This window comes from Ovis canadensis, chromosome 2 (assembly GCF_042477335.2).
Source record: "Ovis canadensis isolate MfBH-ARS-UI-01 breed Bighorn chromosome 2, ARS-UI_OviCan_v2, whole genome shotgun sequence".
Taxonomy (NCBI): domain Eukaryota; kingdom Metazoa; phylum Chordata; class Mammalia; order Artiodactyla; family Bovidae; genus Ovis; species Ovis canadensis.
Window position 1 is genome coordinate 155826127 of NC_091246.1, and position 15516 is coordinate 155841642.

The 15516-nt window shown below is 35.6% G+C and overlaps 1 protein-coding gene across 9 annotated transcripts in view; it reads left to right on the forward strand.

The window, feature by feature from the left end:
- The window catches only part of WDSUB1 (WD repeat, sterile alpha motif and U-box domain containing 1), a 73037-nt gene that overhangs the window by 35847 nt on the left and 21674 nt on the right, over positions 1–15516 (forward strand). For 5 of the 9 annotated variants that reach the window (XM_069577424.1, XM_069577425.1, XM_069577421.1 and 2 more), the window contains 5 exons: positions 1975–2008; positions 3306–3346; positions 3427–3533; positions 4485–4661; positions 7763–7903. In XM_069577424.1, coding sequence (XP_069433525.1) covers positions 1975–2008; positions 3306–3346; positions 3427–3533; positions 4485–4661; positions 7763–7903 — 500 coding nt within the window. Of the gene's footprint in view, positions 1–1974; positions 2009–3305; positions 3347–3426; positions 3534–4484; positions 4662–7762; positions 7904–8955; positions 9030–15516 lie in introns of all 9 variants that reach the window. The other 4 variants (XM_069577426.1, XM_069577427.1, XM_069577428.1 and 1 more) reach the window with 2 other exon arrangements.

Consider the following 15516-nt stretch of genomic DNA (forward strand, 5'->3'; position numbering starts at 1 on the left):
TGGGGTCAACATGACAGGGCAGATTGTGGTGGAATGTGAGTACTGAAAGAGTTCTATGTAGCAAAGGCAGGATATGTATAAACTGGGGCACCAAATATTTAGAGCATTTATTTGATATTGGTGCAGGTTCTATTCAGGGAATACTTTGAGGTTTTATATTTAGTAATTTCAAGGTATTTTATGTCTGTTTATAGTGGTTATAATTATTTTGTTTGCCTCTGAAACCCAAATCTCAAAAACTGAAAACTACTTTTCCATAATAGTAATCTTCTCTCCAGATCTAATCAGTTATCAAATTTCATTACACCTCTTCCGAATAGGAGGTGAGTTTAAAATCCTTTTAGTCTCCAAGGGTCTGCAGGTCTCTGCCCCTAATCTCTCTTTTTCTTGTTCAGATTCTGTAGACTCAAAGAGTTCTTCATCCTTGGCCTTTTGCTTCTCAGATTCGTTTTTGTTCCTCATTAGCAAGTGAACCTGTTTCATTTTTATTGTGTGTGTCTGTCTGTTGCCTACAGGATCATTTACTGATGATCTAGCTTCTCAAGTGATATACATCATTGGGATGAGTTAGTTTTAATTGCACTAGTGGTAATCTCAGAAGGTAGAATTTCCTTTCTGTTTAAGGATGGTAAGAAGTAATAAAATTTTCCCTAAGAATTTTAGATATTCCAGTGATAATACCTTATACCGTGAAGAATTTAGGATACATAGTGTCTTTGGGGCTTCCCAGGTGATGCTAGTGGTAAAGAACCTACCTGCCAGTGCAGGAAATGTAAGAAACACAGGTTTGATCCCTGGCTCAGCAAGATCCCGTGGAGAAGGAAATGGCAACCCACTACAGTATTCTTGCTGGAGAAGCCCATGAACAGAGGAGACTGGCAAGCTACGGTCCATCACGTCTCAAAGAGCTGGATGCAACTAAAGTGTCTTAGCTCACACGCACACAAGAGTGTCTATAAATTATGTCTGGCTATGTGTATTAGCTGCTAATATTTTCAGTGTTTTTAGGCTGTTTTTTGATTTAGCGTTTAATGCTCTAATTCTGTTTTTTACCATCCAGAATGAATCTATACGCTTCTCACTTGTGTTTCATTTTATGTTTGAACAAAGTCTTAATTTCTGTTTTGAACTTATGACAAAGATTCTGTTGTCAAAATCCATTACCAGTGCTATAGAGACTACTAAATAAGGACTTTTCAAAGAAATATTAAGCCTTATAATAGGTGTGACTCCTGTGGTCAGACTATAATCAGCTACTTTTAATAATAATAAAAATGTTAAGATTGTACAGAGAGCAGTAACACTTGTTATGTTTTCGCACTTTGCAACATATGGTGGCATAACAACTGTATCCAAAGAGGGGAAAATACCACTCAAGCACATTTATCTGTTGTTTTTGATTATGTAATTTGTTATAGTATTGCATTTTTCTTTGTATGATAATTTTTTTCACCACTAGAATAATCCCAGATAGTTGTTTTAATTTTTATTCATTGAAAGAAATCATGTAGGGTCTAAATAAAGTTAAGAATTACAGTTTTAAAAAATGAGTCACATATATATTGACTAGTAATTAAGGCACAGCCATATCAATAATAAAGAATAACGCTATCCAGAATAAAAATCAAGCAGCAACTGATAGGTTTCCCTTGTAGTGGTTTTTCCCTTTGAGTTATTAACATCATATGAAATTGTCTTATTTATTCATTATAAATGCTTACTCTGTTTAGGGCTATATAGTATAAATAACATGTGCTGGTGTTTAATAAAGTTTATATAACTTTCTGATAAATTTTGTATGTGGCATATAGTTTTTTAAAATGTTTATACAATGAAAAATAGACTCTGTTCTGAATGTGTACATATCAAAATTCCAGCCTTAAAAGTTATTAAAATGATTTAAATATACAAATACTGTACTTCATTTTTGTAGAACTTTACACTCATGATCCTGTTTTTTTTTTTCTCTTAAAGATCAGTGGATAAGTCAGTTATAGTGTATGATACTGTAAGTACTTCACATCTTGTGTGATCTTTGTAAATTATGTTTGCTTGTTAGGCTGCTGAATTTCAAGTTGAGTTAGGGAGGATAAGGAAAATGTTTATATATATATATATATTTTTGTTTAGGGTGCCTAAAAAGATAATATGTACATTTCAGGAATGCTAAAATAGTATTATGTAAGTAAGGTATTGGTTGTGGGTCAAGCCCTGAAATATTTCAATAATGGTTTTAAGATAGACAGATATTTAATCTGATGAAAAAAATACCAATTTAAAGAGCATCAGTATCCAAAAAATCACTTTAAATCAGTTATTCTTAAACTCTTACACCAGGATTTCATAACAACAAAGGATTATTTACTGGAGGGTAAGATTAGACTTCTAGGTATCATTTCTAATATTTTGTTACTATATATTGGAGGGTTTTGGTAGGGCATAGCTGAAAGCTGAAAGTGACCCACTGCTTTAGAGTTGCAGCTGGGTTTAGAGACTAGTATAAAGAGAAGTAGGTTATAATGGATTTGGAGAAATGGGAGTTTTTGTTAGATGCATGTGACTAAAGACCGGGTGGAAGAAAATGAATGTTTAATATACTGTGAAAATATTCTCTGCGAGAAATCACTGTTGAGTGGACCCTTACAGTGGTCAAATTTAGGTTGTAGCTATGCCAGCAAATGAAATAGAGATGTGAATCATCAAAGTGAGTGTGTGGCAAGTAAGGAAGCTAATAAGCTAGTCCTGCTCATGGAAGTTCCAATCACTGAGAGTTCTGGCAGGAAACGGGAAAGAGTACTCAAATGAGGTGAAGTAGATCCTCACTATTTCTCAGAAAGTTTTCATAAAAACTTTCACAGAAACAGCTAAAACATTAAATTTCCTCCATAAAATATGTATATGAGTCTCAGTTAAATACATCTAGATACTGGATGGCCAGCTAAGTGCACTCAGAATTGAAGTGATTAATTTGTACTCACTGGTCTGCAGTGGGTACAAGTCAAATGCCATAACAAAAATACAAATTATTTCATAGTTACTGTTAAGACAAATCAGCCAGGACTATATTAATCTAAAATTTTTAGCAGACAGCAGTAGCAATAATTGAGAAAGAATAAAATAAGTACTTGATATTATTAGTTATAAATGCTGTTATCTATTAATTGGATAAGTTTCAGCTTATATTAATGACTCAATAATATTGGAATACATAGAATATATAAACCATTCAGGTAAAGCAAGTCTTTGTTAGTAACTTTAATCTTGCCTGAGTAAATATAAAGCTGTTTGTTCTGTTATTTTTTCAGAATACTGAGAATATACTTCACACCCTGACTCAGCACACCAGGTCTGAACTTAACCTTGCTTTGGATTAATGTAATTTAAAAACTGGTCTAAGGATATATAATAGTTGTTTTTATTAACTAGGTATGTCACAACTTGTGCCTTTGCACCCAATATCCTTTTACTTGCTACTGGTTCAATGGACAAAACAGTGAAGATCTGGCAATTTGAGAAGGAAACACTTTGCCAAGGTTAGTAAGGATATCATGTTTAACAACACCATTCACCATTAAAATCAGAAATTCAGTAATTTTTTGACAAATTATTCATGTTGCTTTTTTCAATATAAAGCATATATTCCAAAGTTAATATAGCTTAAAAGTAATTTTAGAGAACCCAGTGTTAAAGTTAACCCAGTCGTCTATGTTAAAACTGTTGGTAAATGCTTTTGAGTGCACACTCAGTTACATCATACCTCCCATAGTTTTGTAAGCTCTTTATTTATACTCTGTACTGATTTTTCAGATATTAATAAATATAGCCTAGGACAAAGTAGAAATGATTGTTTTATCCCAGTGGTTTCATTTTTAGTTTCATTAAGCAGCATTGACACAATTTAGAAGTTTTATTTTTGTCACTGTCAAAATTAGCTAACTAGTGGTGCTGATATACAGATGACAGATTAAATATAATACTTCTGTCTGCTGATGCCAGTTTTATATAATGAAAAACTTTTTCTGGAGTGAAAAAAGCTCCAAAAGAGTAGCATTTAATTAAATAATGCTTTAATTATATTCAGTGTTTGATTAAAAAAAATTTTTTTTAGATGTTAAAGTAGAAAACACAGATTTAAGAACATTTTGTTTACTTTTTAGTACAAAGTGAGACTCTTTATGTTGGGCTTCCCAGGTGGTGCTGGGGTAAAGAACCCACCTGCCAGTGCAGGAGACTTAAAGAGATGTGGGTTCAATCCCTGGGTCTGGAAGGTTCCCTGGAGGAGGGCATGGCAATCCACTCCAGTATTCTTGCCCAGAGAGTCCCTCGGACAGAGGAGCCTCGAGGGCTACAGTCCATAGGGTCACAAAGAGTTGGACGTGACTGAAGCCATTTAGCACACACGCAGGAGAATCTTTATAAAGGATGTACTTTTGCTTATTATTTCACTTACCTTTTTGTTTATGAGTGTTCTTTTGTTTTTTAAGCAAAGATCCCAGATCAACCAAAGCAATTTACTGAAAATTGGTCAGAGGATGATGTCTCAAACTGGCTTTGTACTGAAGGTTTAGAAGACCTCGTTGATATTTTCAAAATGAATAACATTGATGGAAGAGAATTATTGAATCTTACAAAAGAAAGTCTAGCTGATGATTTGAAAATAGGTAAGACTAGTGAAAAAAAGTCTTAAAAACAACTTTTAATAATTTACTATGAGATTGGTTTTAATTGCATTAATGGTTTCCTCTTAGTATTCTTATTCTAGCACATTAGTTATTCTGGAATATGCTTTTGTATAAAGGAGAGTATGTTTTTAGTAGATTATAAAAAAGAAATGTTACATACTATTTTTTAGGTAATTAAAGCCACCATGTAACTAATTTTTAAAACGTGTTTTTTAAGTTGCAATATAATTCACCCTTTTACAAGTGTACAGTAGTGTAATAAGTGACTCTTAGTATACTATTCACAGATTTGTACAGCCATCACAACTGTCTAATTCCAGAACAATTTTACCACTTCAGAAAGAAACCCCATGCCCATTAGCAGTCATTCCTATTTCCTTTCTCTCTAGCTCCCGGCAACCAGTAATCTACTTTTTGTCTCTAAGGATTTGCCTGTTCTTAACATTTCATATAATGTCAAGGCCTTCTGAGCCTGGCCTCTTTGCTTAGCATGTTCTCAAAGATTCATAAATGTTGTAGTATATATTAGTGCTTCATTTTTATAGCTGAATAATATTTCATTATATAAGTTATCAACTTTTACTCATCCATTCATCAGTTGATTGAATTTAGATTGTTCTCGTTTTTAAGGTTTTTTAAATTATGCTACTTTGAACATTCATGTACAAGTTTTATGTAGGCATCTATTTTCAGTTTTCTTGGATGTTACTGATTTATATCCACAGAACTTAACCAGAAAAAGACATAGTCTTTTGTAATTGGAGGCTGGGAGTGAGTGTTATTAAATTTCTTTGCTTAGAAAGAAAAGACCCTTACCAGCTAAACCCTTGGTGTGTGTAACGGGCAATATTTGACTATATATGCTCTAACTCTGAAAAAGCTTCTGACTCTTAAGATGACAAATCAAATAGGCCATCAGCTCCCATACTCTCTTCCCTATCCCTCCTCTAGTTCTGGAAATGTTGTGTATTTGATAATTGATGTAGTCTAGATACAAATACAGCAAAAATATATAACTTGTTCAAGTGGAATTGGTGGGTCTTATGGTAGCTCTCGGAGAAGGCAGTCGCAACCCACTCCAGTGTTCTTGCCTGGAGAATCCCAGGGACGGGGGAGCCTGGTAGGCTGCCGTCTCTAGGGTCGCAGAGTCGGACACGACTGAAGCAACTTAGCAGGAGCAGCAGCAAAGCAGTCCAAGAAGAAAACGTTATCTCTGTAGGCCTTAGAACACAAACCTGCCCTTTGACTAGGAGGGAAACATTAGCTTCCAAGGAAGTTTGCAGACATCCTTGAAAAGATTGCCAGATAAAAGATACTGTAAAAGTGTGTTTAAACACTATATGGAGAATTACCTTCCAATCAGAAAGTTGATAGGCTTTTTATGAAAACTATGAGGCATTCTGAAATGTAGTTCTTTTTTTCTACCCATTTACCCACTGCCCCCTCCCAGAAAAAACCTCTGCCTAAAATAGAACTGTCAGCTGATAAAAATACAAACAGCTAAATAACACTACTCTTCCTAAACTTGATTATATTTATCTTCCTGAAACTAAAAATTAATTTTTGAAAGGAGATAAAAGTTAAAACTATAGATAAATGAAGCTTACATGTTCAGTTTTGGACAAACAGATGAGTTTTATTTGATACTGTGGTTTGTATCAGTTCACTTCAGTCACTCAGTTGTGTCCAACTATTTGCAACCCCATGGACTGCAGCACGCCAGGCCTTCCTGTCCATTGCCAACTCCTAGAATTTTCTCAGACTTATATCCATCAAGTCAGTGATGCCATCTGACCATCTCATCTTCTGTCGTCCCCTTCTCCTCCTGCCTTCAATCTTTCCCAGCATCAGGGTCTTGGTTTCAGATGAGTCAGTTCTTCACATCAGGTGGCCAGAGTTATGGAGTTTCAGCTTTAGCATCAGTCCTTCCAATGACTATTCAGGACTGATTTCCTTTAGGATGGACTGGTTGGATCGCCTTGCTGTCCAAGGGACTCTCAAGAGTCTTCTCCAACACCACAGTTCAAAAGCATCAATTCTTCAGCGCTTAGCTTTCTTTATAGTCCAGCTCTCACATTCATACATGACTACTGGAAAAACCATAGCTTTGACTAGACGGACCTTTGCTGGAAAAGTAATGTCTCTGCTTTTTAATATGCTGTTTAGGTTGGTCATAACTTTTCTTCCAAGGAATAAGCATCTTTTAATTTCATGGCTGCAGTCAACATCTGCAGTGACTTTGGAGCCCCAAAAAATAGTCAGTCTCGTTTCCCCATCTATTTGCCATGAAGTGATGGGACCAGATGCCATGATCTTAGTTTTCTGAATGTTGAGTTTAAGCCAACTTTTTCACTCTCTTTCACTTTCGTCAAGAGGCTCTTTAGTTCTTCTTCACTTTCTGTCGTAAGGATGGTATCATCTATATATCTGAGGTTATTGATATTTCTCCCAGCAATCTTGATTCCAGCTTGTGCTTCATCCAGTCCAGCATTTCTCATGATGTACTCTGCATATAAGTTAAATAAGCACGGTGACAGTATACAGCCTTGACATACTCCTTTTCTTATTTGGAACCAGTCTGTTATTCCATGTCCAGTTCTAACTGTTGCTTCCTGACCTGCATACAGATTTCTCAAGAGGCAGGTCAGGTGGTCTGGTATTCCCATTGTATATGAATTAGCAGATAATAAACCAAGTTTCGTAATGTTTAAAAATATAAGATGTATTTTTATATTAAACTGAACATCTTTATAAATGATTTTTAGGAGACTGTTCTCTAAATTAACATATAATAGGCTTTTCTAATTTTATGTAGTATATTAGTGTTTGGGTAATCTGAAATTCTTGAGCTTTCAGAATCTAAAGTTACTTAGAATAATCTTTCTATTGATGAGTTGTTTTAATCACACTTTATTCTGCACTACAAAGATTCATTAAAGAATTTGTAAAGAAAAGTTTCCATGTGGTAAAACAGTATTTCTGAAGATTTTTGGTTATAGTAGATAAAATTTTACTCTCCTGAAGACTTGCATAAAACTTATAGATAGATCTCCAGCCCTAATAGAATAATTTCTTTTCAGAATCACTAGGGCTGCGTAGTAAAGTTCTAAGGAAAATTGAAGAACTGAGGACAAAGGTGAAAACCCTTTCTTCTGAAATTCCTGATGAATTTATATGTCCAATAACTAGGGAGCTTATGAAAGATCCTGTCATCGCATCAGGTATGTATGATGCTATTCTAAGTTTCAGGGTGTATTACATCCTAAATGAGTAAACAGGGTGGACCACAGAAGTTTGTTTACATGTGGAAAATTTTCAAAATTATTGTTACATTTCTCACAAGTAGTGAGACTAATAGTTGTTTTATTTAATAAAAACAAGTAGCTGTTTTATTCTTTTTAAAAATTCCTTAGATCTGAGGTGAACTGTTGAACACTGTGTATTTCTTTTTTTTTAATTGGAGTGTAATTGCTTTACAATGTTGTTAGTTTCTGCTGTACAACAAAGTGAATCAGCTATATGTATGCAATTACATATATCCCCTCCCTCTTGAACGTCCTTTCACCACTCTCCAATCCTACCCCTCTAGGTCATCACAGGCACCAAGCTGAGCTCCCTGTGCTACACAGCAGTTTCTTGATAGTGTGCGTGTGTGCGTGTGTGTGTGTGTGTGTGTGTGTGTGTGTGTGTGTGTGTGTCAGTCCTGATCTCTCAGTCCATCCCGCTGTCCCCTTCTCCCCACTGTGTCCACACGCCGATTCTCTTTATCTGCTTCTCTTTTCCTGCCCTGCAAATAGTTTATCTGTAGTATTTTTTCCTGGATTCCACATATATGCATTAATATTCGATACTTGTTTTTCTCTTTTTGACTTACTTCACTCTGTACAACAGAGTGCTGACATCTGCTGCTCTGCAAATAACCCAATTTCATTCATTTTTCTGGCTGAATAATATTCCTGTGTGTGTGTACACACACACACATAGGATAACTTCTTGATCCATTCATGTGTCATTGGAGATTCAGACTGCTTCCACATCCTGGATGTTGTAAATAGTGGTGCAATTAATGTCTTTTTTTTTTTTTTAACTTTTTTTATAAAAACAGTCACCTAACATAAAATTTATGATCTTAATCATATTTAAGGATACAGTTCAGTAGTGTAAAGTGTATTCACATTATTGTGAAACAGAAATAGATCGCCAATACTTGTCATCTTATAAAACTGAAACTCTGTGCCCATGTAAACAACTCCCCTTTTCCCTCTCTCTCCAGTCTTTGGTCGGAGAAGGCAACGGCATCTCACTCCAGTACTCTTGCCTGGCAAATCCCATGGATGGAGGAGCCTGGTAGGCTGCAGTCCATGGGGTTGTTAGGAGTCTGACACAACTGAGTGACTTCACTTTTCACTTTCATGTATTGGAGAAGGAAATGGCAACCCACTCCAGTGATCTTGCCTGGAGAATCCCAGGGATGGGGGAGCCTGGTGGGCTGCCGTCTCTGGGGTCACACAGAGTCGGACATGACTGAAGTGACTTAGCAGCAGCAGCAACCAGCTTCTGGTAACTACTGTTCTACATTCTGATTCTATGAATCAGAGAATCTCTACTTTAGAGAACGCAGATAAAGTTGAATCATACATTTATCTTTTTGTGACTGGCTTAACATAATAACTTCAAAATTTATCCATGTTGTGGGATTTCCTTTTTGAAGACTAAATTATATTCATGGTGTGTGTATACCACATTTTGTTTATTCATTTATCCACTGATGGAGATTAGGGTTGCTTTCACTTCCTGGCTATGTGAATAGTGCTGTTTTAAATATGAGGGTGCAGATGTCTCTTTGAGACCCTGCATTCAGTTCTTTTGGATATATACCAAGAAGTGAGATGGCTATCTCATACAATAGTTCTGTTTGTGATTTTTTTTTGAGGAACCTCCATAATGTTTTCCATACCAGTTACACCATTTTACAATTTTACAATCTCACCAAACTTTCCACAAGAGTTCAGATTTCTCCATATCCTTATCAACACTTGTTATTTTCTGTTGTTTTGATTGTGAATATTTATATTCACGGTGTCTCCTTGTGGTTTTTATTTGAATTTCTTAAAATTAAAAAGATGTTAAGTATCTTGTCACATGTTTAATGGCACTGGTATATCATTTTTGGAGAAATGTATTTTCAGTTCCTTTGGACATATTTTAAATGGGTTATTTGATTTTTTTATTGTTGACTTGTAGCAGTTCTTTGCATATTCTGGATATTAATCCCTTATCAGGTATATGATTTATAGAAGTTTACTTCTGTTTCATAGGTTGTCCTTTTTTTTTTCAGTTTATTTTATTGGAGTATAATTGCTTTACACTGTTGTGTTAGTTTCTGCTGTACAACAAAGTGAGTCAGCTATATGTTTACATATATCAGCTCCCTCCTGAACCTCCCTCCCAGACCCTCCCCTCTCTCTAGGTCATCTTTCCCTATGCTCCCTGTAACTTCTCAATAGCTATCTGTTTTACACATGGTAGTGTATATATGTCCACACCACTTTCCCAATTTGTCTCACCCTCCACTTCCCCCCATGTCAACATAGCCATTGTCTCCATTTAGATCTCTGTTCATCTATGTACACTTTTCCTAGATTTCATATATATGCATTAATATATGATATTTTCCTTTCTGACTTCACTCTGTATGGCATACTCCAGGTCCATCCGTATCTCTACAAATGACCCAATTTCATTCATTTTTATAGCTGAGTAATACTGTGTGTGTGTGTGTATATCACATATTTATCAATTCATGTGTCAGTGAACATTTAGATTGCTTCTGTCTCCTGGTTATCGTAAATAGTCCTACAGTGAACATTGGGGTACATAAGTCTTTTTGAATTATGATTTCCTCAGGGTATATGTGCAGTAGTGGGATTATTGCGTCATATGGTAGTTATATTTTCAGTTTTTTAAGAAACCTCCAAACTGTTTTCCATAGTGGCTGTATCAATTTACATTTCCACCAGCAGTGCAAGAGGGTTCCTTTTTATCCACATCCTCTTCAGCATTTATTGTAGATTTTATGATGATGGCCATTCTGACCAGTGATTAATCATTGTAGTTTTGATCTGCATTTCTCTAATAACTAGTGATGCTGAGTGTCTTTTGCTGGGTTTGTTGGCCGTCTGTCTTTGATTTCTCCATCAAATCTGAATGCAAGTATTGCTGGGTAGAATATTCTTGGTTGTAGGTTCTTCCCTTTCATCACTTTAAATAGATCGTGCCATTCCCTTCTGGCTTGTAGAGATTTTGTTGAGAAATCAGCAGATAGCCCGTTGGGAGTTCCCTTGTATGTTATTTGTCATTTTCCCTCCTTATTGTTTTTAATACTTTATCTTTGTCTTTAATTTTTGTCAGTTTGATTACTGTGTGTCTCGGTGTGTTCCTCCTCGGGTTTTTTTCTGCCTGGGATTCTCTGTGCTCCTGGACTTGGTTGACTACTTCCTTTCCAGTGTTCAGGAATTTTTCAGCTATGTCATCAAATATTATCTCAGGTCCTTTCTCTCTTTCTCCTCCTTCTGCCTCAGTTACTCTGTTACTGATTCCTTCTAGTGTATTATTCATCTCTGTTTGTTCTTTAGTTTTTCTAGATTTTGATAAACATTTCTTGTATCTTCTCCATTGTTTTCCCGAGATCCTGGAGCATCTTCACTATCATTATTCAAAATTCTTTTTCTGGAAGGTTACCTATCCCTACTTCATTTAATTGTGTATAGTCTGAAGCCAGAAAGGTTGATTCCTCCAGCTCCATTTTTCTTTCTCAAGATTGCTTTGGCTTATCAGCATCTGTTTATTTCCATACAAATATTAAAAATTTTTGTACTGGTTCTGTGAAAACTGCCCTTAGTAATGTGATGAGGATTGCATTAAATCTGCAGATTATATAGGGGAGTCTAGTCATTTTTACAATATTGATTCTTTTGCTCCAAGAACATATTATCTCTCTCTGTGTCGTCTTTGATTTCTTTCATCAGTGTCTTACAGTTTTCTGCATACAGGCTTTTGTCTCCATAGGTAGGTTTATTCTTAGGTATTTTATTCTTTTTGTTGCAGTGGTAAGTGGGATTGTTTCCTTAATTTCTCTTTCTTATTTTTTTTGTTGTTAGTTTGTAGGAATTCAAGGGATATCTGTGTATTGATTTTGTATTCTGTGACTTTACTAAATTCACTGAATAGCTCTAGTAATTTTCAGATGTTATCTTCAGGGTTTTCTATGTATAGTATCCTGTTGTCTGCAGACAGTGACAGCTTTACTTCTTTTTCAATCTGGATTCCTTTCATTTCTTTTTCTTCTTTGATTGCTATGGCTAGGACTTCCAAACTACGTTGAATAATAGTGGTGAGAATGCACACCCTTGTCTTATTAGGCCTTAAAGGAAGTACTTTCAGTTTTTTACCATTGAGAATAATATTTGTTGTGGGTTTGTTTTATACGGCCTTTATTGTGTTGAGGTAGGTTCCTTCCATACCAAATTTTCTGAAGTTTTTTTTTTCATAAATGGGTGATGAAATCTGTCAAAAGCTTCTTCTGCATTTTTTGGGATTATCATATGATTTTTATCTTTCAATTGGTAATGTGGTGTATCACATTGATTTGTGTATATTGACGAATCCTTGCATCCTTGGGATAAACTTAAACTTGATCATAGTGTATGATCCTTTTTACGTGTTACTGGATTCTGTTTGCGAGTATTTTTTGAGGATTTGTGTATCTGTGTTCATCAGTGTTACTGGTCTGTGATTTTCTTTTTGATATCTTTGTTTAATTTTGGTATCAGGGGATGTTGGCCTCATAGAACAAGTTTGAGAGTATTCCTCCCTCTGCAATTTTTTGAAAGTTTTTGAGAATAGGTGCTAACTGGTCTCTCAAAAATTGGATAGAATTCACCTATGACGCCATCTGGTCCTGGACTTTTGTTTGTTGGAGGATTTTTAATTATGGCTTCAATGTTATTACTTGTGATTAGTCCATTGATATTTTCTGTTTCTTCATGGTTCAGTCTTGGTGGGTTATACCTTTCTAAGAATTTGTCCATTTCTTCTGGGTTGTCCATATTATTTGCTTGCAGTTGCTTGTAGTAGTCTCTTAATGATCCTTTGTATTTTTGTAGCATCAGTTGTAACTTCTCCTTTTTCATATTTAATATTATTGATTTGAATCTTCTTCCTTTTTTCTTGATGAGTTTGGCTAAAGGTTTATCAATTTAATCTTCTCCAAAAATAAGCTTTAGTTTTTTTGATCTTTGCTGCTATTGTCTTCGTTTCTGATTCATTTTTTCTTCTCTGATCTAGTTGTGTAGTTCTTCTCTAGTTGTGGAGTCTTCTTTCTCTAGTTGTTTTACATGTAAGATTAGATTGTTTATAGATTTCTCTTGTACTTGAGGTGATAGTTGGTTGTATTATGTTGTCATTTGTTGCTATCTATTTCATAAATTTCCTCTTTGATTTCTTCTCTGACTTTTTGAGTATTTAGTACTAAACAAACGTGTTTGTGTTTTTTGTAGTTTTTTAAAATTTTTCCTGTAATTGATTTCCAATCTCATAGTGTTGTGGTAAAAAAAGATGCTTGATATAATTCCAGTTTTCTTAAGTTTAATGAGGCTTCATTTGTGACCCAAGATGTGATCTATCCTGGAGAATGTTACATGTGCGCTTGAGAAGTTGTTCAAAAACTTGATGTTCAAGATGGTTTTAGAAAAGGCAGAGGAACCAGAGATCAAATTTCCAACATTCCCTGGATCATCAAAAAAGCAAGAGAGTTCCAGAAAAACATCTATTTCTGCTTTATTGACTATGCCAAAGCCTTTGACTGTGTGGATCACAATAAACTGTGGAAAAGTCTGAAAGAGATGGGAATATCAGACCACCTGACTTGCCTCTTGAGAAACCTATATGCAGGTCAGGAAGCAACAGTCAGATCTGGACATGGAACAACAGACTGGTTCCAAATTGGGAAAGGAGTATGTCAAGGCTGTATATTGTCACCCTGCTTATTTAACTTATATGCAGAGTACATCATGAGAAACGCTGGACTGGATGAAGTGCAAGCTGGAATCAAGATTGCTGGGAGAAATATCAATAACCTCAGATATGCAGATGACACCACCCTTATGGCAGAAAGTGAAGAACTAGAGCCTCTTGATGAAAGTGAAAGAGGAGAGTGAAAAAGTTGGCTTAAAGCTCAACATTCAGAAAACAAAGATCATGGCATCTGGTTCCATCACTTCATGGCAAATAGATGGGGAAACAGTGAGAGACTTTATTTTGGGGGGCTCCAAAATCACTGCAGATGGTGATTGCAGCCATGAAATTGAAAGATGCTTACTCCTTGGAAGGAAAGTTATGAGCAACCTAGACAACATATTAAAAAGCAGAGACATTACTTTGCCAACAATGGTCTGTCTAGTCAAGGCTATGGTTTTTCCTGTGGTCATGTATGGATGTGAGAGTTGGACTGGGAAGAAAGCTGAGTGCCAAAGAATTGATGCGTTTGAACTGTGGTGTTGGAAAAGACTCTTGAGAGTCCCTTGGACTGCAAGGAGATCCAACCAGTCCATCCTAAAGGAGATCAGTCCTGAATATTCATTGGAAGGACTGATGTTGAAGCTGAAACTCCAATCCTTTGGCCACCTGATGCGAAGAGCTGACTCATTTGAAAAGACCCAGATGCTGGGAGGGATTGAGGGCAGGAGGAGAAGGGGACGACAGAGGATGAGATGGTTGGATGGTATCACTGACTCAATGGACATGAGTTTGGGTGAACTCCGGGAGTTTGTGTTGGACAGGGAGGCCTGGCGTGCTGCAGTTCATGGGGTCACAAAGAGTCGGACACGACTGAGCAACTGAACTGAGGTGATAGTGAATTGCTCTAAACTTCCCTCTTTGAAATGCTCATGCTATGTCCCATAAGTTTTAGATAGTTGTGTTTATGTTGTCATTTGTTGCTATCTATTTTTTAAAATTTCCTCTTTGATTTCTTCTCCAACTTTTTGAATATTTAGTACTAAACAAACGTGCTTGTGTATTTCGTAGTTTTTTTTTTTATTTTTCCTGTAATTGATTTCCAATCTCATAGTGTTGTGGTAAAAAAAAAGATGCTTGATGTAATTCCAATTTTCTTAAGTTTACTAAGGCTTCATTTGTAACCCAAGGTGTGATCTATCCTGGAGAATGTTCCATGTGCACTTGAGAAGAAAGTGTATTCTGCTGGTTTTGGATGTAATGTCCTATAAATAACAATTATGTCTATCTGATCTAATGTTTCATTTAAGGCTTGTTTTTCCATATTAATTTTCTGTCTGGATGATCTCTCCATTGGTGAAAGTGGAGTATTAAAGTACACCACTATTACTGAGTTACTGTTAATTTCCCCTTTTATGGCTGTTAACATTTGCCTTTTGTTTTGAGCTGCTCCTGTGTTGGGTGCATAATATTTAAAATGGTTATATTGTCTTCTTGGATTGATCCCTTGATCATTATGTAGTATCCTTCCTTCTTTTAGCAGTCTTTAAAGTCTGTTTTTTCTGACATGAGTATTTCTACTCTAGCTTTATTTTGATTTCTATTTGCATGTAATATCTGTTTCCATCACCTCACTTCCAATCTATATGTGTCCCTAGATCTGAAGTGGGCCTCTTGTAGACAGCATATATAAGGGTCTTGTTTTTGTATCCATTCAACCATTTTGTATCTTTTGGTTGGAGCATGTAATCCAGATCCATTTAAGGTAATGATTGATATGTATGTTCCTATTACCATTTTCTTAATTGTTTTGGGTTTA